Source organism: Onychomys torridus, chromosome 3 (assembly GCF_903995425.1).
Source record: "Onychomys torridus chromosome 3, mOncTor1.1, whole genome shotgun sequence".
Lineage (NCBI taxonomy): Eukaryota > Metazoa > Chordata > Mammalia > Rodentia > Cricetidae > Onychomys > Onychomys torridus.
The window spans coordinates 114,180,247-114,207,229 of record NC_050445.1 but is presented as its reverse complement, the minus strand read 5'-3'; the positions used below and the strand labels follow the sequence as shown (position 1 = coordinate 114,207,229).

The 26,983-nt window shown below is 40.3% G+C and overlaps 1 protein-coding gene and 1 pseudogene across 3 annotated transcripts in view; both read left to right on the top strand.

Annotated features, from left to right (window-relative positions):
- Positions 1-26,983, top strand: part of Alms1 (ALMS1 centrosome and basal body associated protein) — a 111,378-nt gene that overhangs the window by 32,008 nt on the left and 52,387 nt on the right. For 2 of the 3 annotated variants that reach the window (XR_004944468.1, XM_036180615.1), the window contains exons 8-11: positions 2,974-3,104; positions 3,546-8,571; positions 9,608-9,741; positions 13,074-14,854. Coding sequence is in view for 2 of the 3 variants with exons in the window: in XM_036180615.1 (XP_036036508.1) it covers positions 2,974-3,104; positions 3,546-8,571; positions 9,608-9,741; positions 13,074-14,854 (7,072 nt within the window). In the remaining variant the exon portion in view is untranslated. The remainder of the gene's footprint in view (positions 1-2,973; positions 3,105-3,545; positions 8,572-9,607; positions 9,742-13,073; positions 14,855-26,983) is intronic. The other variant, XM_036180616.1, reaches the window with a different exon arrangement.
- LOC118579462 lies at positions 19,007-21,523 on the top strand (annotated as a pseudogene).

Here is a 26,983-nt window from a genome sequence, read left to right as displayed (position 1 = left end):
CACATTTCTATTAATTGCACCTTTCACATTTGAAGGCAATTATGATCTATTAATGGCTTTCTTCTGGCAATTTCCTTTCTTTCCTATAATCAAAATTTTAATCAGCCCAGTTCTAAAAATGATCTTTGTAAATTTAGGAGTTGAGTAGTAATACTTGGTGTGTTTATTTTTCTCTCTCAGGGCTGAGAGAGTAAAAAGCACCTACAATCATGCCATCTGTCATCATTAATTCTTTACCTGTACAAATACTTCCAAATATAATTACTGGGTTTATGATTGTGGATGCTTCTGATGTGATTATATTGTGTCCACCAATATATTTTGCACCCTAATAAACTTTATCTGTGGTCAGAGAACAGAACAGCCACTAGACAGACATAGAGGCTAGAAAATGGTGGATACACAATCCTAGCATTCTGGAGGCAGAGATCCATTCGGATCTCTGTGAGCTCAAAGCCACACTGGAAACAGTCAGGCATGGTGACACATGCCTTTAATCCCAGGAAGTGATGACAGGAAGCAAAAAGGTATATAAGGCGCAAGGACCAGGAACTAGAGCCTTGGTAGCTTTTAGGTTTTTTAGCAGTGGTTCAGTTGAGATCCATTTGGATGAGGACACAGAGGCTTCTAGTTTGAGGAAACAAGATCAGCTGAGGAACTGGCGAGGTGAGGCTGGCTGTGGCTTGTTCTGTCTCTTTGATCCCTCACAATTCACAACAATATCTTGCTCCAGGTTTGTTTTTATTAATAAGACCTTTTAAGATTTATGCAACATTCTGCTACTTTGTAGTATATGCCTGTGAGTTTGCACAGTTAACACCATGACTCTCGCCCTTTTAGCCGCTCACCCTGTACCTCCTCTTCAAGTTTCCTTTACTAATCTTTTCCGTTCTCCCCAGGCCTCATCATCTCATGTAAACCTCTACATCTTTTGAGGTCGGGGTTATGTCTTCAGTCCTTGGCCGTTCATCTCATTTGCTTCCTTCAATGGTGTTGCTAATACTTTGTAATGGTCAAAAGGAAGTAAAAACTTAGATAAATTGGGAAATCTTGGGGGGAAATAAGATTTTGCTTTGTTGATCTGTTCTGGTTAATTAACTTCTTGAGTCTTTCTCACAAAAATATTTACATTTTCTCCTCAGGTTATACTGCCATTCATATTTTCCTTTGCTTTTAGTTAATACTTGATACTTCTATGTCTTTACAACTCATTCCTCACTCTGTTTCTCCCAACATTCAGTTATCATTTGGAGCTCAACAATGGCTTTAGAGAAGGGGATTCAGTTGCAGTCTAAAGGGGTCACAAGTCAGAGTTAGAATTGAAAGGTTCAAGTACACTAGCTCCAACCCATTAGCGTTGGGCCGCTGTGAAACGTGTAGAAGTACAGAATTTCAGGTTTACCTTGAGACCTGTTGAATCAAGAGTGTGCATGTTAGTAAGAGCCCTACATTTAGAAGCACATTATATAGTTATTTTGAAGAAAGGAAACTTTCCTTGTATGTAAAGTATAGATAATACTTGTTATATTTAATAACCTTCTCACCAACATTTGACAAACCATGTTTAGCCAGTTTATTTATTGTGATTTTTCCTGCTAGCATGTGTAGTATGGGAAGTAGGATTATCTGTCTCTTGCTTTATATTTTGTATTTGGAACAATGTCTGAACACACAGTACACATATTTCTTAAGTAAATTACTGGATGATTGAACAAACTGTCAGACTTTTGACATTTGTGTTGTGATTTATTTAAATGACTAGACCTATCTTCATTAAAAATTCCTTTTGTAAACTGAAATAGAACAATTCTGTCATTACAGAAAGTTTTGTTAGATTGTGCTGTTCAGATGTCCACATTCCCTTTCTTTCCACTTTGAACCCATATTTATCCAGAATGGTTCTTATCAAAGTTGTCAATAACTCCCTGTACCACGTAGTTAAAATTTCTTAGAGACTTATACAGTTTCATTAAAAAATAAATATTAGAGAAAGTAATTTGAATCCAATACATGCATAGTGTCCATCTGCTCTCTAGTTCATTGCCACCACTGGATTTGAGGGCCAGAGAAATCTCTTTTAATTTATTTTTTATTTTTTAGATTTATTTATTTTATTTTATTTGGGTATTTTGACTGCATGTATATCTGTACCATGTGCATGCCTGGTGCTCACAGAAGTCAGAAGAGGGCACTGATCCTCTGGAACTGTCATTATAGATGGTTGTGAGCTGCTGTGTGGGTACTGGGAATAGAACTCAGGTCGGCCAGAGAAACCTCGAAGTTAAGCTGGTGGTTTTTTGGACCATGGATAATAATTATTTTTTTCTTATTCTATAACTGAGGGTCTTATGTCTCCTGGCACCACTCATGGTATAATAGTAGGCTCTTAGATTGAAAGTAGGAAGAAGTTAAATCTCAGACCTAACATTTTTGCATCCAATTAAAAATTCTTAAAAACTCCCAATTTTAAGAACCATATATTTTGTAGGTACATGTCCTGTTATTTTTAAGCTATTAATTCTGTTGTTAGTTATTTTTACTTTAGTTTATTTTATAGTCAATATCTTCTTGTACATCTGTCTCACTAGTTGATGATTTCCATAGAATTAATTTCTAAATATTTAAAGGCTTAAGGAGCTTCCTTCCTTTATTTATATTTGTGTACAAAAAAGGAAATTTTAAAGTTTCAAAATTATTTAGTGTGTCTGTCTCTGTGTGTGTGTGTGTGTGTGTGTGTGTGTGTGTGTGTGTGTGTGTGTAGGTGGGCTCTGGCATGTGAGTAGAACTCAGAGGAAAATTTCCTTAGTTCTCTCCTTCCATTTTTACATGAGTCCAGGTTGTCAGGCTTACTCAGCAGTTGCTTAACCTTCTGCATCTTCTCATTGGCAAAAGAGAAAAAAGTGAATTAAAAAATATGAATTTATATAATATTAACAAATCATTGTATTTTTTGATTTTTGTTTCTTTTTAAAGGAGACACTTCTAAAGGAGGCAAAGTTGCAATTACTCAATCCAAGTTGAAACCAGATATCACTAACACTTTTGGAGATTTAGACATTGGGACACGCTCATCTTTGCCCCTTGAAGATTTAACTCAGTTTGCTGTAAGTTCTCAGAACACTGTTGGTCCCTACACTTAGACTGTAAACCAGAAGGTATTGACAGATAGTCATTTCATTGAAGAGAGTCTGAACTTTTAAATATTCCTGAATTAGCTGACCAGAAGGTATTATCACTTCTTTCTTCCCACATAGGGAAAAGCGTAGTATTTTTCCAGGTGGTCATCTAATGGGCAGTTTCTGTTGTTACTATACCCACTAACCTGAAGCTTGGGGCAGCAGCAGTACCTCTTCTTTATATTCACATAGAGACCCAGTTTTTCCTATGAGCAGGGATTTCCAGATAGCTATCCAACAACTGAGGAGGCTCTGAAAGGTTCAGTTGTTTCTGCACTGGTTGACCACAAGACTGGAATACCAGTAGAACTCCCCATTTCTCACTCACATAGAAAAAAGCCTGAAAAGCCTGGTATTTTCTGTCAACAGGTTGTACCTGAAGGCCTTCTATCTGAAGAGGCTCCCATAGCTTCAGCTCATCTTGGATTAGCTACCCCAAATACTGGGACATCACCTGTAACCCCTCCTTCCTATTCACAAAGGGAAAAACCCAGTATTTTATATCAAGAAGGCTTGCCAGATGGTTATCGAATTGGTCAGGAACTGACAGTTTTAGCATTTCCTGGACAAGCTGACCAGAAGAATGGTTTATCAACAGTAACCCCTGTCTCGTATTCACAAAGAGAGAAGCCTGATATTTTCTATCAGCAAGCCCTACCAGGTGGTCATTTACCTGAAGAGATTCCAAAGGCACCAGCCGCTCCTAGTCTGAGTGACCAGAAGAGTGGCTTCCCAACAGTAACTTCTACTTCTCACTCGCAAAGTGATAAGTCTGGGGTTTTCTACCAGCATGCCTTGGCAGGTGGTCGTTTACCTGAAGAAATTATGAAAACTTCAGCTGCTTCTAGGCATACTGACCAGAAGTTTGATGTTCCAGTTTCACCCTCTACTTCCCACACATATGAAGGACCTACTGTTTTCTACCAGCAAGAGTTGCCAAACAGTCATTTACGTGAAGAGACTGTGCGAGGTTCAGCTCTTCCTGGACCAGCTGCCCAGAACATTGGGATAACTGCACTGTCCTCTACTTCGCATTCACATGGAGAAGAGGCTCATACTTTTTATCAGCAAGTTTTGCCAGAAAGTTATTTGAGTCATCAGCCTTGGAAAGTTTCTGTTGCTCCTGGATCTGTTGATCAGAAGATGGGAGCAGCAGTAGTCTCTTCCACCTACTCACATGAAGTAAAGCCTGGCAGCTTTCCCCAAGAAGAGTTGCCAGATAGGCATATTACTGAAGAAACTCAGAAAGTGTCATCTGTTTCTAGGCCAGCTGGCCAGAAGCCTGAGATGTCAACAATGTATTCTAGTTATCACTCAAAGGGAATGAAACCTATTTTCTATCAACATCCTCTGTCAGAAAGTCATCCAGGCAAAGAGCCTTTGGATGTTTCAGCTGTTTTTGGATCAACTGAGAAGACCCAGTCCTCAACAGTAACCTCTGCTTCTCAGCCACATAAAGAGACAGCTAAAACTTTCTACCAGCAGACATTATCAGACAGTCATCTAACTGAAGAAGCATTGCCTGTTTCTGTTATTCCTGGCCGAGGTGACCAGAAGACTCCTTTACCATCAGAATTACCTGTTTCCTATTCTTACAGAGAAAAGAACCTGCCTGAAAATGTTGAGAACGTCTCCATTGATTCTGGATCTGCTGATGAGAAGGCTGACGTTCCAACAGTGTCTTCTAGTTCCTACCAGCACAAAAAGAAAACTATTGTTCCTTACCACCAAGAGTTGCCAGACGGTCATGTACCTGCAGGGACTCAGAAAGTTTCACTTGTATCTGGACCAGTTGACCAGAAGTCTGGGATTTCTCATGCATATGGTGAGGTTCCAAGTGTTTTCTATCAGCAGGAGTTACCAGATAGTCAGTCAACAGAAAAGTCTACAAAAACACTGATCCTGGGACCAGCTGACCAGAAGACTGATCTGTCAACAGTACTCCCTACTTCCTCATCACATGCAGAGAAGCCTATTTTCCCCTACCAGCCAACCCTTCATGAAGCTGCCAATGCTTCATCTGTTTCTAAACCATCAGATGAGCTATCTGCAATATCAGCTGTAATCTCTGCTTCCCACTCATATAAAGAGAGGCCCAATAGTTCTCATCAGCAGAAGTTTCCAGACCGCCACCTAACTGAAGAGGCCCAGAAAGTCTCAGGTACAACTGGATCAGTAGACCAGAAGACAGGGATACCAACCGTGTCCTATTTACAAAAAGAGAGGCCTGGTCTTTTCTACCAACAGGCCCTGTCAGGTCCTCTATCTGAAGAGGCTCTGCAAGCTTCAGCTACTACTAGGCCAGTTGACCAAAGCATTGCTATGCCAGCTGTAGCCCCTACTTCCTCCTTACAAAGAGAGAAGCCTCAGATTTTCTACCAGCAAGCTCCGCCAGGTGGTCATTTGCCTGGAGAGTCTCTGAAAGTTTCAGCTGCTCCTGGACCACCTGACCAGAACACTGGGGCACCAGCAGTATCTCCTACTTCCTATCTTCCTGGAGAAGAGTCCATTATTTTCTACCAACCAGGCTTGTCAGGTAACCCTCTATCTGCAGAGTCTTTCAAAGTACCAGGGATTTCCGGATTACCTGAACAGAAGACTAGTATTCCAGCAGGACCATCAGGTTCCTACCCAGTTGGAGAAAAGCCCATTATTTTCTACCAAAATGCTTTGCCAAGCAGTCCCCTGACAACAGAGACTTTCAGAGTGGCAGCTATTCCTGGGCCAGCTGAGCAGAAGATTGGTATACCAGCAGGACCTTCAGGTTCCCATCCAGTTGGAGAGAAGTCCATTATTTTCTACCAACAGGCCTTACCAGATGACCATCTTCCAAAAGAAGCTTTGGACATTTTAACTTCTCCTGGACCAGTCGACCTGAAGACTAGGGAGCCACCAGTATATTCTACTTCCTATTCTTTTGGAGAAAAGCCCATTATTTTCTACCAGCAGGGCACATCAGAGAGTCAGCAAACTAAAAAAGGTCGCAAAGTTTCAGTTGTTTCTGGACCAGCTGACCAGAAGACTGGGCTACCACTTGTTACCTCTTCTTCATACTCAAATCTAGAGAAAAATGTCATTGTTTCTAACCACCAAGAGTTGCCAGATAGGCCTCTAACTGAAAACGCTGGGAAAATTTCAGTTGTTCCTGAACCAACTGACCAGAAGACTGGGATACCAACAGTGCCTTCTACTTCCTACCCATACATAGAGAGGCCTACTGTTTCTTACCAGCAAGAATTTCCAGATCTTAGTGAAAAAGCTTTGGAAGTAGAAGTTTTAGGTGGTGTTGGACCTACTGAACAGAAAACTGAAATACCAAGAGTGCCCTCTGCTCCCTTATACAGAGAGATACCTGCTGTTTCTTATCAGCAAGAGTCAGCAGATCTTACTGAAGAAGCTTTGCGAGTTTTAGATGTTCCTGGAGTAGTGCCTTCTGTCCCTTACACAAAGGATGAGGCACCCCTCATCTCTTACCAGCAGGAGTTACCAGATCTTACTGAAATAGCTTTGAAAACAGTAGGACCTGGCTCTACTCAGCAGAAGACTGGGGCACCAAAAGTTTCCTTATTAAGTAGAGGGAAGCCCAGTGGTTTTCATCAACAGGAATTGCCAAATACTGGTAAGGATGCATTAGGTGGTTTTGTTCATCCTGTACCATTTGTCCAGAAGGCTGGAAAAACAACAGAACCTTTAAGTTATTACCCACAAAGAGAGGCCAGTGCTTTCTCTCCACAGGAGTTGCCAGCCAGCCATCCCACAGAAGAGGCTCTGAAAGTGTCAGCTGGTTCTGCACTTGCAACACAGACACCTGGGACTCAAGCAGGGCCTTCTAGTTCCTACTTCCATAAAGAAAAGTTCAGTGATTTTTATCAAAAGGCCTCACCAGATCATGTTCTAACTGAAAATTCTCTGAAGGCTTCAACTGTTCCTGGACTATCTGACCAGAATAGGAGACCTGCAGTCTTATCTGGTTCCTACTCACTTAAGGAGAAGCACAAGATTTCAGCTACAGATCTGCTGGATGACCAGAAGACTGAGTTGCCAACAGTTACTCATAGGTCCTACCTACATAGAGAGAAGCCTGCAGTTCCATCTGTGATTGGACCAGATGATCAAAAGACTCCATTACCAACAGCTTTTCATGGTTCCTATCCTCAAAAAGTAAAACCTGTTATTTCCGTTCAAAAACAGTTACCAGATAGAGAACAAAGCGAAGATATTCCGAAGAGTTCAACTGTCTCTGAGCCAACTGTTGTAAACACAGGTGTACCAGTACCTCTGTCTGGTTCTCATTCACACAGAGAGAAATCGGATACATCCTATGGATACTCACAGGAATTGCCAGACAGACATCTAACTGAAGATGCTCTGAAGGTTTCAAGTTCTCTTGGTCAAGCTGACCAGATTTCCAGTTTACCTTCAGTTTCTCCTGATGCTTATTCACACAGTGAAAGGCACCAGCTTGTCTCAGAACATGTCCAAAAGCTGATAGATAATTTGAATTCTCCTGAGTCTTGTTCTCTCATTGCAAACAGTATGCCTTTAAATTCGCAGATTGATGATGGAGTTATCATATGTAAGCCAGAATATTCAGGTTTTGGCGATGTTGGCTGTGAGGAAATCCGGGATATAGATCGTGGTTCCAAAACTCTTAAAGAAATTCAGACTCTTTTAATGGAGGCAGAAAATATAGCACTGAAACGATGCAATTTCCCTGCTCCCTTAGTCCCTTTCAGAGATGTTAACGATGTTTCATTAATACAATCCAAGAAGGTGGTTTGCTTCAAAGAACCTTCCACAACTGATGTTTGTACCCAGAGGGAGCTATTTACAGAGGAAGTCCCTCACATTGAGTGTGTACAGAAGGACATTGGCACACAGACGAACCTCAAGTGCCAGAGGGGTGTTGAAAATTGGGAGTTCATTAGTTCAACCGCGATTAGAAGTCCTCTCCAGAGAGCAGAAGACACAGCGAGAATGGCATTTGGTGAAACTTTCAGGCAGTATGAAGCTTCCAGGTCTGTAATGAGGTCTGAACCTGAAGGTTGCAGTACAGGCATTGGAAATAAAATTATTATCCCTATGATGACAATCATAAAGAGTGACTCGAGTAGTGATGTAAGTGATGGTTGCTGCTCATGGGACAGTAATTTACCGGAGTCTTTGGAGTCTGTTTCTGACGTTTTTCTAAACTTCTTTCCATATACGTCACCCAAGACAAGCATAACAGATAGCCGAGAAGAGGAGGGGCTGTCAGAGAGTGAGGACGGCTGTGGCAGTGTAGATTCGCTGGCTGCACATGTGAAGTACCTTCTTCAGTGTGAATCCTCACTGAATCAAGCCAAACAGATACTTAGAAATGCAGAGGAAGAGGAGTGTCGGGTCCGAGCCCAAGGTAAGGACTGACCTATACAGGCACGTTCAGGCGTGTGAACATTATAGCTTAGCAGTTTAAAATGAGACATTTGAAGTTCTACATTTATTTTCTTACAGAACTGTAGAATGATTATATTTTCTATCCAAAATCTGGAAGACAAAAGCAATGATGTAAATAGGTTATATGATTAGTAGTGCTATTCTGAGTTTATGGTTTTAGGAGAAGGAGATTCTCATGTCAGATGGACAATAAGAAAGTAGTTTGGGCTTCTTTAATTCTCTCATTGTAATGTCCTTGTTTTGGGGACACAAATGCCTCCAATTTCCTCTTCTGTAAATTATTTTGTGTTCTGAAACTGTGCTTTCTCTTTGTTTTCTAATGAAATTTTTGGAGTTGATCTGAGGTATAAGGGAAAAACACTTTTGAAGGTCTTTAGTACAAAAACTTTGGTTAGAAGTCTAAAAGGCGATATTTATTAACCTCATTAATCTCTAATGGTATCTTTGTAAAGGAGATGTAACAATCTTTAAGACATGAGGAAATGTTTTGGGTAATAACTTGTAAGTGCTTCAGGACTGACTCGGAATCTTGAGGTTAACTGACTGTGCCATTCCTTGTACATTTTGATTCTGCCAAAATCTCTCAATTAGGTACCATGAAAGTGTTAGTAACTATACCAGGTGCCAAGAGGGAGATAAAGCGACTCTGATTATAAGAAAAATTAAGATTAATAATTGAAATATCATATTTCGAGTGGCTCCTTTGGAGGTCCATCTGTGGAGGATGGTTTAAAAACTATGGTGGTTGAGGCACAGAAATCATGAGTGCAGGTTACCCTGGATTACAGAGAAATACCCTGCTTTGGAGGGTAGATAGACTTTTCAATGAAATGGCCTCTTGAGAGCCCTTAATATGTCACATACTGAGACCTCATGCTGAGCTTTGTGTTGGGCAGTAAGGGGCAGGTGTTGCTGGTTTTCTTTTCTCATGTAGTCATTGAAAAATGACCAGTTTCACAATTTTTAAATATCAACTGTTTGTGATTTCTCTCCAGCCTGGAACCTAAAGCTTAGTTTAGGACACGACTATGGATACTCCATTTCAGAATTAAATGAGGACGACAGGAGGAAAGTAGAAGAGATAAAGGCGAAGTTGTTGGGTCATGAAAGAGCAACTCACGTGTCTGAGGTATGAAAGAACCTAGAGATGCAAACTGAAACTGAAGCAGAACAGTAGGAACTAGAGCCCTTGGTTGGCATTGATGACTCTACAGGAGTTGCTGATAGTCTTGGGGTACAGTTTTACTAGAGTCTTAATTCTCTAAAAGTTAAGATTGAAGGGCTAGATTCTATAAGTTTGGATTAATTCTAAATTATCATAGTAGTAAAACAAGAATTGAGGTGTTTTGCTGATTTATTTTTGTTTTTCGTTTAATTATTCAAGACAGGGTTTGTCTGTGTAGCCTTGGCTATCCTGGAACTCACTCTGTATACTAGGTTAGCTTTGAACTCAGCGATCACCTTCTTCTGCCCTCCTGAGTGCTGGGATTAAAGGCGTGTGCCATCATGCCTGGCTTGCCAATGTATTTTTACAATTGAGAGGTTAAATGTCTCCTTTACATCTTGTAATTCAGGTGGAAACTCACTTTGAGAAGTATGTATTTTAAGAATAGAGTTAAAATAGTTTTATCTAAGAGCAGCTTTCCTTTTAAATGTTTATTTTCTTTCTTTAGTGAGCTGTTTCTTGAATAGACGCACTTATCTAAAGAGAAGTTAATTTCTGTGTTTACAGACCATTAACAGATGCCATTGAGCTGAGCATGTGGACTTTAACCCCAGTATTGGGGAGGCTTAGGCCAGAGATAGCAAGTTCAATGCTATTTAATAAGATTGTATCTCAAAAAACAAACCAAGGGCTGGAGAGATGGCTCAGAGGTTAAGAGCACTGGCAGCTCTTTCAGAGGTCCTGAGTTTAATTCCCAGCCACCACATGGTAGCTCACAACCATTTATAATGAGATCTGGTGCCCTCTTCTGGTGTGCAGGCAGAACACTGTATAAGAAATAAATAAACCTTTAAAAAACCCCAAAAAACCAAAAACAACCAAACCAACACCCCTCCTACCCTGACAAATGCCATTGAAATGTTTTGGATCTCCTTCCTTAGCTATGTCTGTATTTCTTATTCTGACATGTGTTGACTCTCTGTTCTTTGGTATGCTTTTGAATTTTACATAGAATCAGCATGATATGGGACTGGAGAAATGCCTCAGTGGTTAAGAGCGATTGTTGTCCTTGAGACAGGGTCTGGCTGTCCTGGAACTTACTATATAGATCAGACTGGCCTCAAACTCACAGAGATCTGATGCCTGTCTGCCTTTGCCTCCCAAGTGCTGAGATTAAAGGCATACACCACTGTGCCCAGCCATTGTCTTGCAAAGTTTTAATGATCAATCCCAGTCATGACATTGGCTTTAATACAGTCAGGATACTGAAAACCGGTATTTCACAAACTGAGGCTGTCATAGCTACATCCATGCCGCTCCTCCCACCTCTTCTGTAGCACCTGTCAACCACCTGTCTAGTACTCATTTCTATATTTTGTAATATCAAAAATATCATAAAAATGAAGTCATTTTGTGTGGCCTTTTTCATTTAGAATGTCTGAAATAGTTAAGAAGAATTGTTTAGAAACTCATAGGGTATTATATTACTTTTATCAATAGCTTTCCTTTTGTGTTGCTGTGGATACCCCATAGTATGTTTAAATATTCACCTGTGAAGAACATTTTAGTGGTTTCTCAATCTTGGGCTTTATAAACAAAAGTTGCCTAATATTCATGTTGCTTTCTGTGGGAATATGCATTTATTTCTGTGATGTCAGTGTCCAGGAGCTTAATTTGGGTTATGTGGTAGCCATATCACTTAAGGGTAAGTGATCCACTTATCCCGTATCCTCAGCAGCATTTGGTATTGTTATTGTTTCAGCCGTTCTGCGAGGTTTGTAGTGAAACTTAACACACACACACACCACACACGCGCACACACACACACACACACACACACACACACACATATACATTTTTTTTTTTTTTTTTTTTTTTTGTGCATGTGAATGTGCTTGCATGTTTATGTGTACATGCAGGTGCCCATGGAGGCTAGAGGATATTGTATCCCCTGGAGCTGGTAACTGAGCCTTGGTCCTCTGCAAGAGCAGTAAGTGCTCTTAACCACTGAGCCATCCCTCTAGCCCCTAGAGCAACACTTTATTGTGGGACTTTTGTTGTTGTTTGCTTGTTTTTTTTATTTCTATTTTTTGAGACAGGGTTTCACTAAGAAGTAGTTCTGGCTGTCCTGGAACTCACTGTGTAAACCAGGCCAGCCTCAAACTTACAGAGATCTGTAACAAGAATCTTAAGAGGTCTTATAATAAAAAACCCAAAGACAGTTATTGGGGTGAAAGCTGAAAGATCAGAGACACAGAACAGCCAGCCACTAGCTTACCTCTACAAAATCCTCAGTCTAAAGAGTGAGTTCCTGTTTCCTCATGCCTTATATACCTTTCTGTGTCCTTCCGTATTACTTCCTGACCATTGCCTGGTTCTGTTTCTGTCATGTAGTCCGGTGTGGCCTTGAACTCAGAGAGATCCATACAGATTAAAGATATGTGCCACCACTGCCTGACCTCTATGTCTAATTTAGTGGCTGGCTCTGTCCTCTGATCCCCAGGCAAGCTTTATTGGGGTACACAATATCTTTGCTGCCTAAGCATTTATTGTGATTTTGATTTACATTTTCCTACTTTTTTGATGTTGAACATTCTTTTCATTTCCCTGTTTCTCATCTTTATGCCCTATTTATTGACATATCTATGTGTCCCCTTTTTGTGTTGTTTGTTTGCATGTGTGTTGTGCTGCTGATCAAACTTACACCATCATACATGGTAGGGAAGCACTTTACCTGACACTCACAGTCCCACTGCTGAGTTTCGAGTTTTGTTTTGTTTTGGTGTATGTATGTGTGTGGCTGGCCTCAAACTCAGAGAATTGCCTGCTTCTGCCTTTCGAGTGCTGGAATTAAAGGTGTGCACCACTACACAGTGCGATTTTTAGTATTTTTAACTATGTATAAATGTGTGTGTCTGCATGTAGGCATGTGTACGTGAATGCAAGTGCCCTTGGAGGCCAGAGGCATTGAACCCCTGGAGCTGAAGTTACAGAATGTTGGGACCTGCCTGATGTGGGTGCTGGGAACCGAACACAGGTCCTCTGAAGGAACAGCCAGTGATCTTAACCACTGAGCCATCTCCCCAGCTCCAAGTAGAACAATTTTAAGAGTTTCCTAAGTGCTGTTCATTATCATGAGCCATTTTATTCTGTAAAGTTTTGTTTTTCCTACTGTTCCTTTGACCTGTCTTATAGACAGATAAGATGACCTTCATGGTCATTTTTAGCTTGGATATAAAACTGATCAGTATATGACTTTGGATTACTTTATGTGGGAAACTATTTATATCTTCTAGGGCTTACGGAGTCCACGGGGAATAGGATGTGTGCCCGAGGCTGTATGCAGTCACATTGTTATTGAGAGCCATGAGAAAGGATGTTTCAGGACTCTAACTGCCGAACAACCACGACCAGACAGCCGCCATTCTGTTTTCCGATCTGTTGAACCTTCAGAATTAACTAGAGGACAACGGAATCCATCATCATGGAGAGGCAGGCACATCAACCTTTCCAGATCGATAGATCAAAGCAATACCCGTTTTAAAGTTTGGAATTCCTTTCAGTTACAGAGTCATCCCCCATTTCAAAAACTTGCACCAGATGACATCAAAATTAGCAAGGGTGTTGGAATGCCATTCCATACATACATGGACCCCCAGCCATTGGAATTAGTAGAACCTACTTGTGTGCGAGCTAAAGAAATGGATTTTCCTTCCTCATCACAAATACTTCCCCCTGAACCCAAGAAGCAGTTCACTACCTCCATCACTTTTTCTTCTCATGGACACTCTAAGTGCATTTCTGATACCTCTGTTTTTAAGGTTGGTGTTACTGAAGGTAGCCAGTGTACTGGACCATCTTTAGGAGTATTTAAGTCTCATATCCCTGAAGAGCAGATTTCTCCTAGAGATCTTAAACAGAAAACCTCTTCCCCTTTATCACTTAAAAGGCATAGTCATTCACCAGTGACTGTTTTAGCTGAAGGTAGTAAGCAAAGGCAAAAACTACCTGTTGATTTTGAGCATTCTCATCAAAAAGGAGAACTCTTAGAAAGATCAGATTTTAAAGCCAGTCATTCTGAACCCAGCAGTTTCAAGGGAGTTCAGTTTTCTGGTAAGGATACCATTATTAGCCCAGACAAACTAAGTCCTACACTAGAAGTCAAAGAGAAGAATGTAACTATAACTCCTGACCTTCCTTCTTGCATTCTTCTTGAACAACGAGAGCTCTTTGAACAAAGCCACACCCCATATACAGATCACCAGATGAGAAAATACTCTTCTCCCTTTTGTCCAGACATTGCTTCTTGCATTTTCCTTGAACAGCGAGAACTCTTTGAGCAAAGCAAAGCCCCACATGTAGATCATGAAAACAGAGAAGACCATTCTTTCTTTCCTAAGCGCCAGGATTGTATAGTTGCAGATCTTCCTTCTCCCGATTTTCTTGATCAGCAGCAATGCAAATCCCCAGATTTAGACGACCACATGAGAAAACAGCAGTTCCCTCTTTGTCAAGGTCAGGATTGGGTAGTAGAAAAGATTCAGCATATACCTCAATCTCACTTTTCTAATATGATAAATGTTGAAGCCAAGGTCAGTAATTTGATCTCCCAGTCAGCCCCTGACCACTGTACAGCTGCATCTACTTCACCTTCAAATAGAAAAGCACTTTCATGTGTTCGCATAACTCTTTGTCCCAAGACTTCTTCCACGTTGGATAGTGGAACCTTAGATGAAAGGTTTCATTCATTGGATCCTGCTTCTAAAACAAGGATTAATAGTGAGTTTAACTTTGATCTTCGAACTATATCTTCAAGGTCATTGGAACCAACCTCCAAATTACTGACCTGTAAACCTATAGCACAGGATCAAGAATCTTTAGGTTTTCTAGGACCTAAATCTCCACCGGACTTGCAAGTCGCACAGTCTTCTCTTCCAGATAGTAAGACTATTTCTCAGGACTTGAAAACCAAACCTCCTCAGAATAGCCAGATAGTAACCTCAAGGCAAACACAAGTGAACATTTCAGATTTGGAAGGATATTCCAAACCAGAGGGGACTCCAGTATCTGCAGATGGGTGAGTCACTGTGATAACAGGCAAACTGATGGAATGTATAACAAAGGATTTAAAATAGTTAAGGAAATGGAAAGACTTGGGTGGGGGTGAGGTCAGAGGGCAGTGTGATTTCTTTATAGGAGATTGAATCTAACTGGTCTGATAGAAGTCTTTAAGAGATATATAAATAAGTGAACATGTGAAGTAACTTTTTTGCAAGATTTGACATCAGATATAAGAAATCTAAAACTTTGGAAAGAACCTTTGATCATCCATTGGTATAGTTTACTACTTTTTTTTTTTTTTTTTTTTTTTTTTTATGTTGGAGATGCACTGACGATTTCCTGGGAGGTTGAAATATAAGTGGGGAGAGGTTTATTTTGGTCATGGTTTTAGAGGGGGGTCAGCTGATGTTTGCTTGCTTCAACATCATATTATATGGCTCCAAGAGGATAAGGTGGAGGAACCTCCAAGAAAACGCTCCCAGTGATGTAATCTCTCCGACTATTCCCCACCGTGAATAGTTCTACCATCTCCCAGTAGTCTGTTCATGTATTGGATCCATCAGTAATTTACACTGTTCTTAGGTCAGAGTTGTCATGATCTAATTAGCTCTGCAGATACCCTCAGACACATCCCGTCATTTCTCAGTCCATTTAAGTTCACAGTCATGATTGACCATACTTCTGCTTGCATATGCTCTCTTTGTATTTCTCTCCTCTCTTTCTAGCTCATGATTTCTCTATTACATTATTTATAAGAGATTTAAAAAAAATTCCCCATCATTTTAGCCAGCCCAGCAGTAAAAAATATCATTATAATGTTTCTGGATGTGAAGCCTCTCTTACCTTGTGTTACAGGAATGGAAACTGAATTTATGGACAGGTTAATAGGTTTGTCTTACTCGGCCTAATATTAGTAATTCATCACTGATTTAGTTTTCATGTCATAAATCTTTTATGGCTAACCTGTGTGTTAATGTTTAAGAAGGTAGGATCCTACAATGGAAAGTCCAAGGCTTGGGAAGGAGGAAGGGGAAGTGTTTATTTGAAATCTACTGGCATAAGTGACACTGCTATACAATCTCATCTAGTCTTCATGACAGCGTGACTCCGTGATTGACTGGGAAGACAACATGCTAACATGGCCCCTGTGCCAAATGATGCTGACAAGAGGAGCCTGGCTCAGTAGCAGCTTTTTTTTTTTTTTTTTTTTTTTTTTTTCCAGAGCTGAGGACCGAACCCAGGGCCTTGCATTTGCTAGGCAAGCGCTCTACCACTGAGCTAAATCCTCAGCCTCTGTAGCAGCTTATTTAAGCAAAGTAAAAACTTGTTTTCCTGAATAGATGAGAAGAAAATAAATTATTGTAAATATGAACTAGTAAAGATGCTGTTTATTGAGAATGTACTAAACGCTGAGCTTCATGGTGAATGTTTACACTGTGTATACTTACAATCTTAGAGGTAGATACCATTAATCATTAACTCAATTTCTGGTTTTTTTTTGTTTTGTTTTTTTTTTTTTCCTTACAAACTGTATGGCCTCAGCAGGCTTCTTGTTATCTAGCTCTTCTATCTTAAATTAACCCATTTCTATTAGTCTATAAGTTGCCACATAGCTCATTGCTTACAGTACCTTACATCTCGCTTGTCGTGGCAGCTGGCAGTGTCTCTCCGCCCCAGCCTTCCACTTCCCAGAATTATCTTCGCAATTTCTGGTTTTTAAACCTTGAAAATTAGAGAAAATGTTTTTGTGGTCTGGGGGTGGGGTGGGGTAGTGCTGCAGGAAAAGTGCTTGCCTTGAAAGTATGAGGACCTGATTTGATCTCTAGTACCCATGCTAAAAGCCAGACATCCAGGCGGTCATGTGTAGCCCCAGCATTGTGGTTGCAGAGATAGATAGATCTTGGGGCTTGTTGGCCAACCAGCCTGACCTACTGTATTATTTTCGCTTAAGTCAGTGAGAGGATTAGGAGCAATGGCATCCAGTACCAGCTGAGCAAATCTGGAGCTTGAATTTGGGTTTGTCAATAGCGTAAATACTATGCTCTATACAAAAGAAAGGAGGTTCTTAAGAGAAATGGCGAATTCCAGGCTGGAGTGGGAATCGGGCAAAGCTCTGAAATCACTCCCAGAAACTGGATAACTTAAGAACTGAATTACAACTCAAAGTATGGAAGAGATATTCCTGCATCTATACTGATATAAATAATTAAAATAATTAATTAAAAAGAGGAAAAAAGCGAATGGAATAGGCCAATAATCCTTACAGATGAATAACATCGGGGGAAAAGAGGTTTATGTAGACTGAGCTGGGCGTATACAGTTCATCATGGTGGGGAAGGCACAGTGACTGAAATGGCTGGAATTCTGACTGCAGAAATTTGTGAGGGGGCTTGTTGCATCTCAGCAGACCAGGGAGAAGAGAGGCTTAGGCTGGAAGTGGGGCTGGCTACAACTGCCAGTGCCTGCTCCCACATCTACCAGTGAGGAACCACCTTCTAAAGGTTCTACAACCTTCCCCAAACAGTGGTCATTGGCTAGGGCTAGGGACCAAATTAGGGGCATTTTACATCCAAATGCTAACATTCTCCCATAATAAAAAATTGTATTTTGTATTTTATATGTTAGACTATTTACCTGCATGTATGTGTGTGTGTGTACTGTGTGTCCAGTGCCTGCAGGGGCCAGAAGAAGTGCTAGATCCCCTAGATCTGGAGTGACAGTGGTTGTGAGCCACGGTGTAGGTGCTGTGGACCTTCTCTGGTAGAGCACTAGGTGCTTTAACTAACCCCTGAGCTGGCTCAACCTTTCCCCTTATCTTTAAATTTTTCATGGTTGCTTGGTTATCCTGGCACTAGCAAGATGGTTTCATGCTCAAAATTTGGTTCTCTTCATACCACGAGAATTTAAAAAGAAGTTTATCATTCACACAAAAGAATCTCAGGGAGATCTGGCCATAAGTAAGGTCTGGGCTAGCTTGACCAAAGCAAACGAAGTGAGTTGTGCTAATAATAACTAGAGCAGAAGACGTACAAAAAGGGCCTACATTTCCTGCTGGGACCAAAGGAGGCATCGACTTTTTTTTTGCCAACTTCTCCAGCTAAGGGAGCAAAGTGGGAAAGGAGGGAAGGTCTTAAAAGGAGTTGGTGATCAAACATCAGAAATGGAGGGAAACTATTACTGTGGTTGTAGAGATTACTGTCTACATCCTTAATTCATTATATCCTATGTCGATATGGTTGCCTAATATTTAAGGATTTTTTACAGCTGTGCTCATGAGAGAAGTATTCACTTATAAACTTCCAGGCTTGAACTGACTTCCTGAAAGTATTAATAATCTGTGAAGATTTGGAATTAGTTTTGTACAGTTATTAGAACTCATCAATGAAAGTGTCATAAATGGGAGTTTTTATTATTGGTTCAATTTGTTTAATGCATGTGACTATACAGATTTTTTTTCTCATGTCAATTTTGAAAAAATACTTTTTGAAAATTTTGTCTTATTCTAAGTTGACGTGGTAATATCTGTGGCATTAGCTTTTTTTTTTTTTTAATTTCTGATATTGGTAATCTCGTCGTTCTTGTTAAGGTTTTAAGATACGAGTTTTGGTAAGCCCTCTCTAGTGTGTGTTTTCACTTTTGTTAATTTCTACTTTTATCTTTATCTTCTATTTTGCATCTGGAATTTGTTTTTTCTACTTTTTTTGTTTGTTTGTTTTGTTTGTTTTTTCGAAACAGGGTTTCTCTGTGTAGCTTTGCGCTTTTCCTGGAACTCGCTTTGCGCTTTTCCTGGAACTCGCTTTGGAGACCAGGCTGGCCTTGAACTCACAGAGATCCGCCTGGCTCTCCCTCCCGAGTGCTGGGATTACAGGCGTGCGCCGCTACCACCACCCGCCAAATAATTGTTTTATAAAATCTTAAGTGTGTCACCGGGCGGTGGTGGCTCACGCCTTTAATCCCAGCACTCGGGAGGCAGAGCCAGGCAGATCTCTGTGAGTTCAAGGTCAGCCTGGACTACAGAGTGAGTTCCAGAAAAGGCGCAAAGCTACACAGAGAAACCCTGTCTCGAACCCCCCTCCACCACCACCACCAAAAACAACAACAACAATAAAAATTATTTTGGGCTTTGGCCCGGATCGGCCCGGTTCCTGGCCTGGCGTCCAGCCCTGCCATGAAGTGTCACTATGAGGTGCTGGGGGTGTGGTGAGATGCCAGGGAGGAGGAGCTCAAGAAGTCCTACCAGAAGCTGGCCCTCAGGTGGCACCCGGATAAAAATCTGGGTAATGCCGCAGAGGCAGCCGAGCAGTCTAAATTAATTCAAGCTGCATACAATGTGTTGAGTGACCCTCAGGAAAGAGCATGGGATAATCATAGAGAGGCCTTACTTAAAGGAGGGCTTGATAGAGAATACCAAGGTGACAGTTGGGATTTGCTTCATTACTTCACTGTTACCTGTTGCTCTGGTTATGGAGACGATGGGAAGGGTTTTTATGCAGTGTATTGTGATGTCTTTGAGCTGATAGCAAAAGAAGAACTCGAATATATGTCAGAGGGAGATGTAGAGGATTTTCCAAACTTCGGTGACTCCCAGAGTGACTACGACATGGTGGTACACCCTTTCTACGCTTACTGGCAGAGTTTCTGCACACAAAAGAATTTTGCTTGGAAAGAAGAATATGATACTCGCCAAGTCTCAAACCGCTTGGAAAAATGGGCAATGGAAAAAGAAAACAAAAAAATTCGAGACAAAGGTAGGAAAGAGAAAAATGAACTGGTGCACCAGCTTGTAGCCTTCATTTGGAAATGAGATAAGAGAGTGCAGGCCCATCGGAAGCTTGTGGAGGAGCGGAATGCAGAGAAGGCCAGGAAGGCAGAAGAGGTGCAGAGGCAGCAGAGGCTGAAGCAGGCCAAACTGGCAGAGCAGTAGAGAGAGCAGAGCTGGATGACTGTGGCCAGTCTGGAGAAGGAGCTCCAGGAGATGGAAGCAAGCTATGAAAGGAGTTTGGAGATGGAGCCGATGAAAATGAAGTGGAGGAACAGGAGCCCAAAGATGGAGTGGATAGTAAAGACAGCGATGAGGCTGAGGAGACTGAGCTTCATGATGACCTTTACCGCCCAGCTTGTGACAAATCCTTTAAGACAGAAAAGGCCATGAAGAATCATGAGAAGTCAAAGAAGCAGCGAGAAATGGTCGCATTGGTTTTTTGTTTTGTTTTGTTTTTTTTTTTTTCCTCCTTTTTTGAGCTGAGGATCGAACCCAGGGCTCTACCACTGAGCTAAATCCCCAACAGTAGCATTGTTAAAGCAGCAGTTAGAGGAAGAGGAAGAACAGTTTTCAGGAGCTCAAATGGATGACAGTTTGTTGAATGCCAATTCTGAGGAAGAAATGGAAGATTTACCAAAGCAAAAGCTTTCTGAAAAACAGAAGAAAAACAGAAATCAGCCCAGAATTATGATAACAATTTCAATGAAAATGGAACTGAAGAAGGAGTAAAGGTTGATTTAGGGAGTAAAAATAAAATAAAAAAACCCCCCAAAAACAATTATTTTGTGAAATGTTCTTTAATTTGAGTTTTCTGATGATTGCATTTCTGTTACTTTATGTAACACAAAATATATTGACCTTCATTACATCCTATCATGTTGCACAGTTTTGATTTCCCATTATTGAAAACTATTGTTTTAATTGCTTAATAAGGTTGTGGCAGCTACATGTTACCATTGTAAAGTTACTCTTTTCTCCTATGTAATTGAATATTTTACGTAAGATATTTTGAAATTAAATAAATATCTTGCTACTTAGCAAATCCAGCTTATTGTTTATACCTATACCTAATCATGCTTTCTTATCCTACTGAGTAGTTTATGGTTTACTGTTTGTATTTTTCTTTTCTTTCTTTCTTTCTTTTTTTTTTTAAGACAAGTTCTCACTGTGTAGCTCTGGCTGTCCTAAAGTTTAGTATGTAGACCAGCCTGGTCTTGAACTTAGCAAGATCTCTCTGCTTCTGTTTCCAGAGTGCTGGAATTAGAGGTGTGTACCACTACACCCACCCCCTTTTGTTCTTGATATAGAATCTTCTCTGTAGTCCAGGCTAGCTTCAAACTTGTAATCATCCTGCCTCACGTATTGGGGTTCCCAGTGTGTGCCGTGAGCCCTGGCTGTTGCTGCTGCTTTGCTTTTTCCTTTTTACCTGAAATAGATACAGACTATCAGGAAAGCACAAAAATAGTCAAGAAAGCTGAATGTGGTGGCTCAGGTCTATAATCCCAAAATTCAAGAAGCCAGGGCAGATGGATTGTCATGAATTCCAAGCCAGCCTGGCCTGTGTATTGAGTTACAGAGTAAAACTCTTTCAAAGAAACCAAAATAAATAAATAATAAGTAGATTTTTTAAAAAGAAAGTAAAAGTTCTGAACTGTCCTCAGTGTCCATTACTCAGTTTTTCTGCTGGTAGTGTCTTACATAATTAAAGTGTAGTATCAAAACCAGTAAATTGACATTACCAAAATACAGCTATCAGATTACAAACCTTAACCAGATTTTGCCATTGTTTAAAATGCACTCAGTGTTGTGTTTTGTTTAAGGTGTATGTGTTTAGTTCTATGAAATTTGTTCACCTCTACAGATAACTATAACTACCATCGTAAGCATGGCACAAAAATGCAGTGTCCTCCTCATACCACTTGATGTCCTTCCTCTCCCCTCTTCACAGCCCTCCCTAACTCTTGTGATCAAGTGACCTGTTTCCTGTTACATCATTTTGTCCATTTTGTGCTAAGCAAGTGTTCCACCACTGAGCTGCACTCCCAATCATTATTTGATCTTTTAATAACTAACAACTAAAATAATTCTGCGGTCTCTACTTTGTTTTGTTCTCTAATCACCATGTCATTAGAGTTCATCATTTGCTTCTACTTAAAATAGACCCTGCCAAGTAAAACTGGTTCCTTTACATGGATGTTAAAGTAAGCAAAGAACAATGGAAAATGCCCTTTTCACCCATTTCAGTAAGCCTATCCAGGAAGTGCAGAATTAACCCCAGAACTCTCTGGACATCTACATTCTCGTAAGGGGAAATACAGTGTTGTGAAATTGATAAAACCAGGGAAGATTCATTCTCTCCTGCTTGGAAGCATAGTGTCTCCAAGAATCTGTCTAATCTCTGAATCAGGAGCCCATCCAATCAGTTCATGCGGCCAGTGGCTGATTCTTTAATCAGCCACTGTTGAAAAGCAGCAGTTGATTTACTCAATGGCTAGCTGATTAACCATCGATGCAGTCAATAGCTAGCGTGATAAGTGGAGCTAATTAGTGGTTGAGCAAACCAATGACTGTTCTAATCAGTGGTTGGTCCTGTCAGTAGCTGATCCTGATGGATCTGATCAGATATTGACCCACTTGCCAGTTGATATAATTAGTGGATGATCTAGTTTACTTTTTATACCCAGGGTCACGATATCTGGGTATCTTAGGTTTCTACTGCAGTGATTAAACACCATGGTTAAAAGCTACTTAAGGAGGAAAGCGTTTATTTCAGCTTACAGTTCCATATCACAGTTCATCTTGCAGAGAAGTCAGGACAGGAACTCAAGCAGGGCAGGAACCTGATGCAGAGGCCATGGAGGAGTGCTGTAATTGGCTTGTTCCCCTTGGCTTGCTCAGTCTACTTTCTTCTGGCACTCAGGGTGGTATTACCCACAATGATCTGAAAGCCGTCCCTCCCCGCAGTGATCACTAATTAAGAAAATGTACAGCAGACTTGCCTATAGGCTAATCTTATGGAGGCATTTTCTCTCAAATGTCCTTGTATAACTCCCTATTTTTCTGCAAGGGAAGGCTTGTATCTGTCTGGTTAAAGTATCCACAAAAAGAGAGAAGAGATCCTTAAGTCCTCCTTGTTGGAACAGGTGACATAACTGTAAAATCTGCTTTCCAGCTTTTCTAGGCAACACAGCCCAACTTGTATTGTTCTTTTGAATGGCAGCACAGGTAGCCTTCCTTGAATCTATATAAATGGTTCTAGAGGTTTAGTTATGTGAGCTAATAGTGCACGTCTGTTACATAATGAATTGAGTTTAATTGCTTGGCCACCTTTTCTGAAAGTCAGACCTTTGTCTGTCATCTGTACCCTGGAGACAGGAGATAGTTGAAAGCCTGCCTCTTTCCTCCTCCTTTTTTCTTCCTTTGAGTTTTCTGTGGAGTAGGAGAGAGCAAGTTTGTAGAGAGACAGGTGGGCTCAGATTGAAACCTCACCTCTAGAATGTTTTATGCATTTCCTTTTTTGATTAATCAGCCTCTGTGTAACTTCTTATCATTCTTCTGCCAGTCTCTCCTTCACTAAGTACTTGAATGTTGATTCTACATAGTGGTTACCATTCAGTGGACAAACTGTTCTCATCCCATTTGGGCTTTCATTGATTATATCAGACTACCTTTAACCAGGATACACTCCATTGAAATGGTTTTGTCTCCTCAGTGACTAGGATCTGAATCCCTATTTTCTTTCTCTCTTTCTTTCTTTTTTTTTGAGCTGAGGATCGAACCCAGGGCCTTATGCTTGCTAGGCAAGCGCTCTACCACTGAGCTAAATCCCCAACCCCTGAATCCCCATTTTTGACTGTTCTGCATGTAAATATCTCCTTTATATTGCCCAGGGTTGTGACATCTCATGTTAGGCTCCCCTCTATTTAGCCATCTTAGTCCTGTTCAGAATCTGGCTCCAGATGCCAGGCTTCCTCATATCGACATCTTCACCCTGATTCTTGATTCCTAAGCCAAGCTGCCTCCTTACAGCCTATGTAGAAGGTCTGTCTCCCAACATGTTTAGACCATGGCACCATGATCTGTAAGATCCTCTTTGGCATTTTACTTGCCAAGCCATCCTGCTTTTCTGTATGTAAAGTATTTTCCTTATTCTGCTCTTGCTCTATCACTCTGTATCACATACCATGACCCCTGGTGAAGACATTTAACCCATTTCTAAACTCGGTCTTAGCCAAAAGGCTCAGAAACTATCAACCCATTTCTTTTAGGCGCTGACATCACATTATCAGGCTGGCCCAGCCTCTGTGGAAGCTCCTTTTCTCAGTTAGGTTCTGTTAATGCATGAGGACCACATCTCCATAGGGTTTCTCCTCTGGCCCTTCTTGGCTTCTCCTAGCCTGTGATAGATTTCTCCTTGGCATCTTCCGCACCCTTAGGTACTCTCGGCACTTTGTTGTGGGCATCTGTCACACCACATCTTGCTGGTGGTCACATTGTTCTGATCACTCAATGGCCTCTTATTCTGATTACCCAATGACCTTAATATTGAGGAAAGGAAAAGCAAAGGCCAAGGGAAGGGAAGAAAAGAGGAAGCTTGTATTTGGTTGTGTATGTCTGGTATATCTTTTCCTATTCTTTCACTTTATTACTACCAATAGCCATATAATAAAGTGTATCATGTACACCAAGCATGGTGCCACACACCTATAGTCCCAGCATAAGGAAGTAGAGGCAGGAGGATCAGGAGTTCAAGACCAGGCTTGATGACATAAATAAATTGGAAGCAGAAGAAAAAAAGCATGTCACTTCTGAGTGGCATGTAGTTGAATGTCACTCATTTAAATCTCTGTTAATCCTTATTTATCTTTTAATTGGTGTTTGGTTCATTTTGACTTTATATAGTTGAGGTAGTTACTACTATTTATTTTTCTTATATTTTTAAAATTATTTTTCTTCCACATTTTCTAATTTACTACTGGCTTTCTGTTATATTCCTTTCCTATTATTCTTATATTGGTTACCCTAAAGATTATATTTCCTGGGGTTGGGGAGGTAGCTCAGTAGTTAGAGCAGTGATTGCTCTTCCAAAGAACCCAGATTCAATTCCCAGCACCTGTGTGGCAGCTCAAAACCATCTCTAACTCCAGTCCCAGGGACTCCGATGTCCTCTTCTGGCCTCCATAGGCAGTGCATTCAACATGCAGGCAAAACACCCAAACACACAAAATGAAATATTTCCTTGGCTTTATAATTTACCTTAGGTTAGTACTCTTTGCTTTACACACTTAACCACTTCTGTTTGTGCGTTTGTTGTCATGTACATCTGTTCTACATATTTCAAACCTCATCAGGCATTTACTGTTTTCAGTGAATAGCATTTTTTATGTGTTTGTGTATTATATATAATATAAAACAATATATAACTATATACGTATTCAATGTACATCTTTATGTGCATATATATAACTATACACATTCTTTAAATACTCTTTTTTTCCTACCATTCTGAATTGTGTTAGATCATTTTACTTTAACTTAAAAGATTTTCTGGAGGCTGAGTGGTGGTGGCTCACACCTTTAATCTGAGCACTCAGATCTCTGTGAGTTTGAGGCCAGCCTGGACTATGGAGAGAGTTTCAGGACAGCCAAGGTGGTTACACAAAACCAAAAGAAAAAATTTTTTTTTCTGTAGTTTTTCTAAGGTTGTGTTTCATTTTTTTAGTTTTCATATGTGAATATTTGTTGGTACATATTTTCCCTTTTTGTGTGTGACTGAGTGTTGCTTTGTAGCTCAGGCTGACCTCTAACTGGCAATCCTCTGGTCTGCTTCTTGAGTACTGGGATTAAAAAAGTTTATTGTGACATTCTCCTATATTTGTCTAGTTTTTATTGTTAGCTCTTAAAATAAAAAACCCAGAGCCAGATATTAGGGTGAAAGCTGAAAGATCAGAGAAGCAGAACAGCCAGCCACTAGCTTACCTTTATAAAATACTCAGTCTAAAGAGCGAGTTCCTATTTCCTCACACCTTATATACCTTTCTTGCCCTGCCATATTACTTTCTGGGATTAAAGATGTGTGTCACATTGCCTGGTTCTGTTTCTGTCATGTAGCCTGGTGTGACCTTGAACTCACAGAGTGATAGGATTAAAGGTGTATGCCACCACTGCCTGACCTCTATGTCTAATTTAGTGGCTGGCTCTGTCCTCTGATCCCCAGGCAAGTTTATTAGGGTACACAATATCACTACAGTTAGGTTAAAACATTTATTTCAGTTGATTATAGAATTAAATTTGTATTTTTGCATCTTAAAACGTCCATTATCTTTGCTGAAAAGTCAAATGTCTTTTTAGTTTTTGTTTGTTTGTTTGTCTTTAAAGATAGTGTCTCTCCACATAGCCCTGGCTATCCTAAAACGCATGATGTCGACCAGGCTGGCCTGGAAGCTCAGAGTCCCCTGGCTCTGTTATTAAGTGCTGTGTGCCACCAATCCTGGCTTACGGTGGTTTTTAGTTTGTTTAGATTTACTTTTATTATTTTTTAAATTAAAATACAGAGACACGTATAGGTGTGTATATGTCTGTAGGCATATGCATATAACTGCAGGTACCCAGAGAGGTCAGAGGAGCTGGACATATAGGTGATTGTGAGCCATCTGATTTGAGTGCTGAGAATTGAACTCAGGTCCTTTGGGAGAACATTATGTGCTCTTAACTACTGAGCCACCTGTCTAGTTTTTGCCACTTTGATAATATATCTTTAACTTTAGTTTGTGTGTATAACGTTTTTGTTATTTCCTTGCTTTTTAATTCACTTATGTTCACTTTTTTTTTTTTAAATCAGTGAATGAATTAGATTGATACCTGTTTTGGAAAATTCTTAACCATTTACTCTGTTGTTGCTGATTTCTAAAGCATGGTCTCATGGCCTAGAACTTACCGTGCAATGGAGGAGGATAACTGAATTTCTGATTTTCCTACCTCCACTTTCTGAGTGCTGGGATTATAGGTGTGTATCATCCTATCCAGACTCCATCAACTCTTGTGTATTGTTTCTATAATATTCTTTCCTCTGGGAATATATTTGTATGACTATTAGTTTATAGAACTTTACCCTTTGACTTTCTGTTGTGTGTTCATCCCATTCTTTTCCTTTCTACTTGTTTTTTTTAATGGATTTTTCCTGAGTTTTCTATAGTAGTCTCTCATTGTCTATGGCATTCAATATAGGATGGCTGAAACTGTAGGTAGTCTTGACCCCTATATAAACTGTGAACCCTGTAAATATGTGCCAATTGCATAGTTTAATTTATAGAGCACAGTAAGATTAGTAATTACTGATCAAGTTGCAATTTTGACTGTGTTAAATATTAATTGAATGTGGCT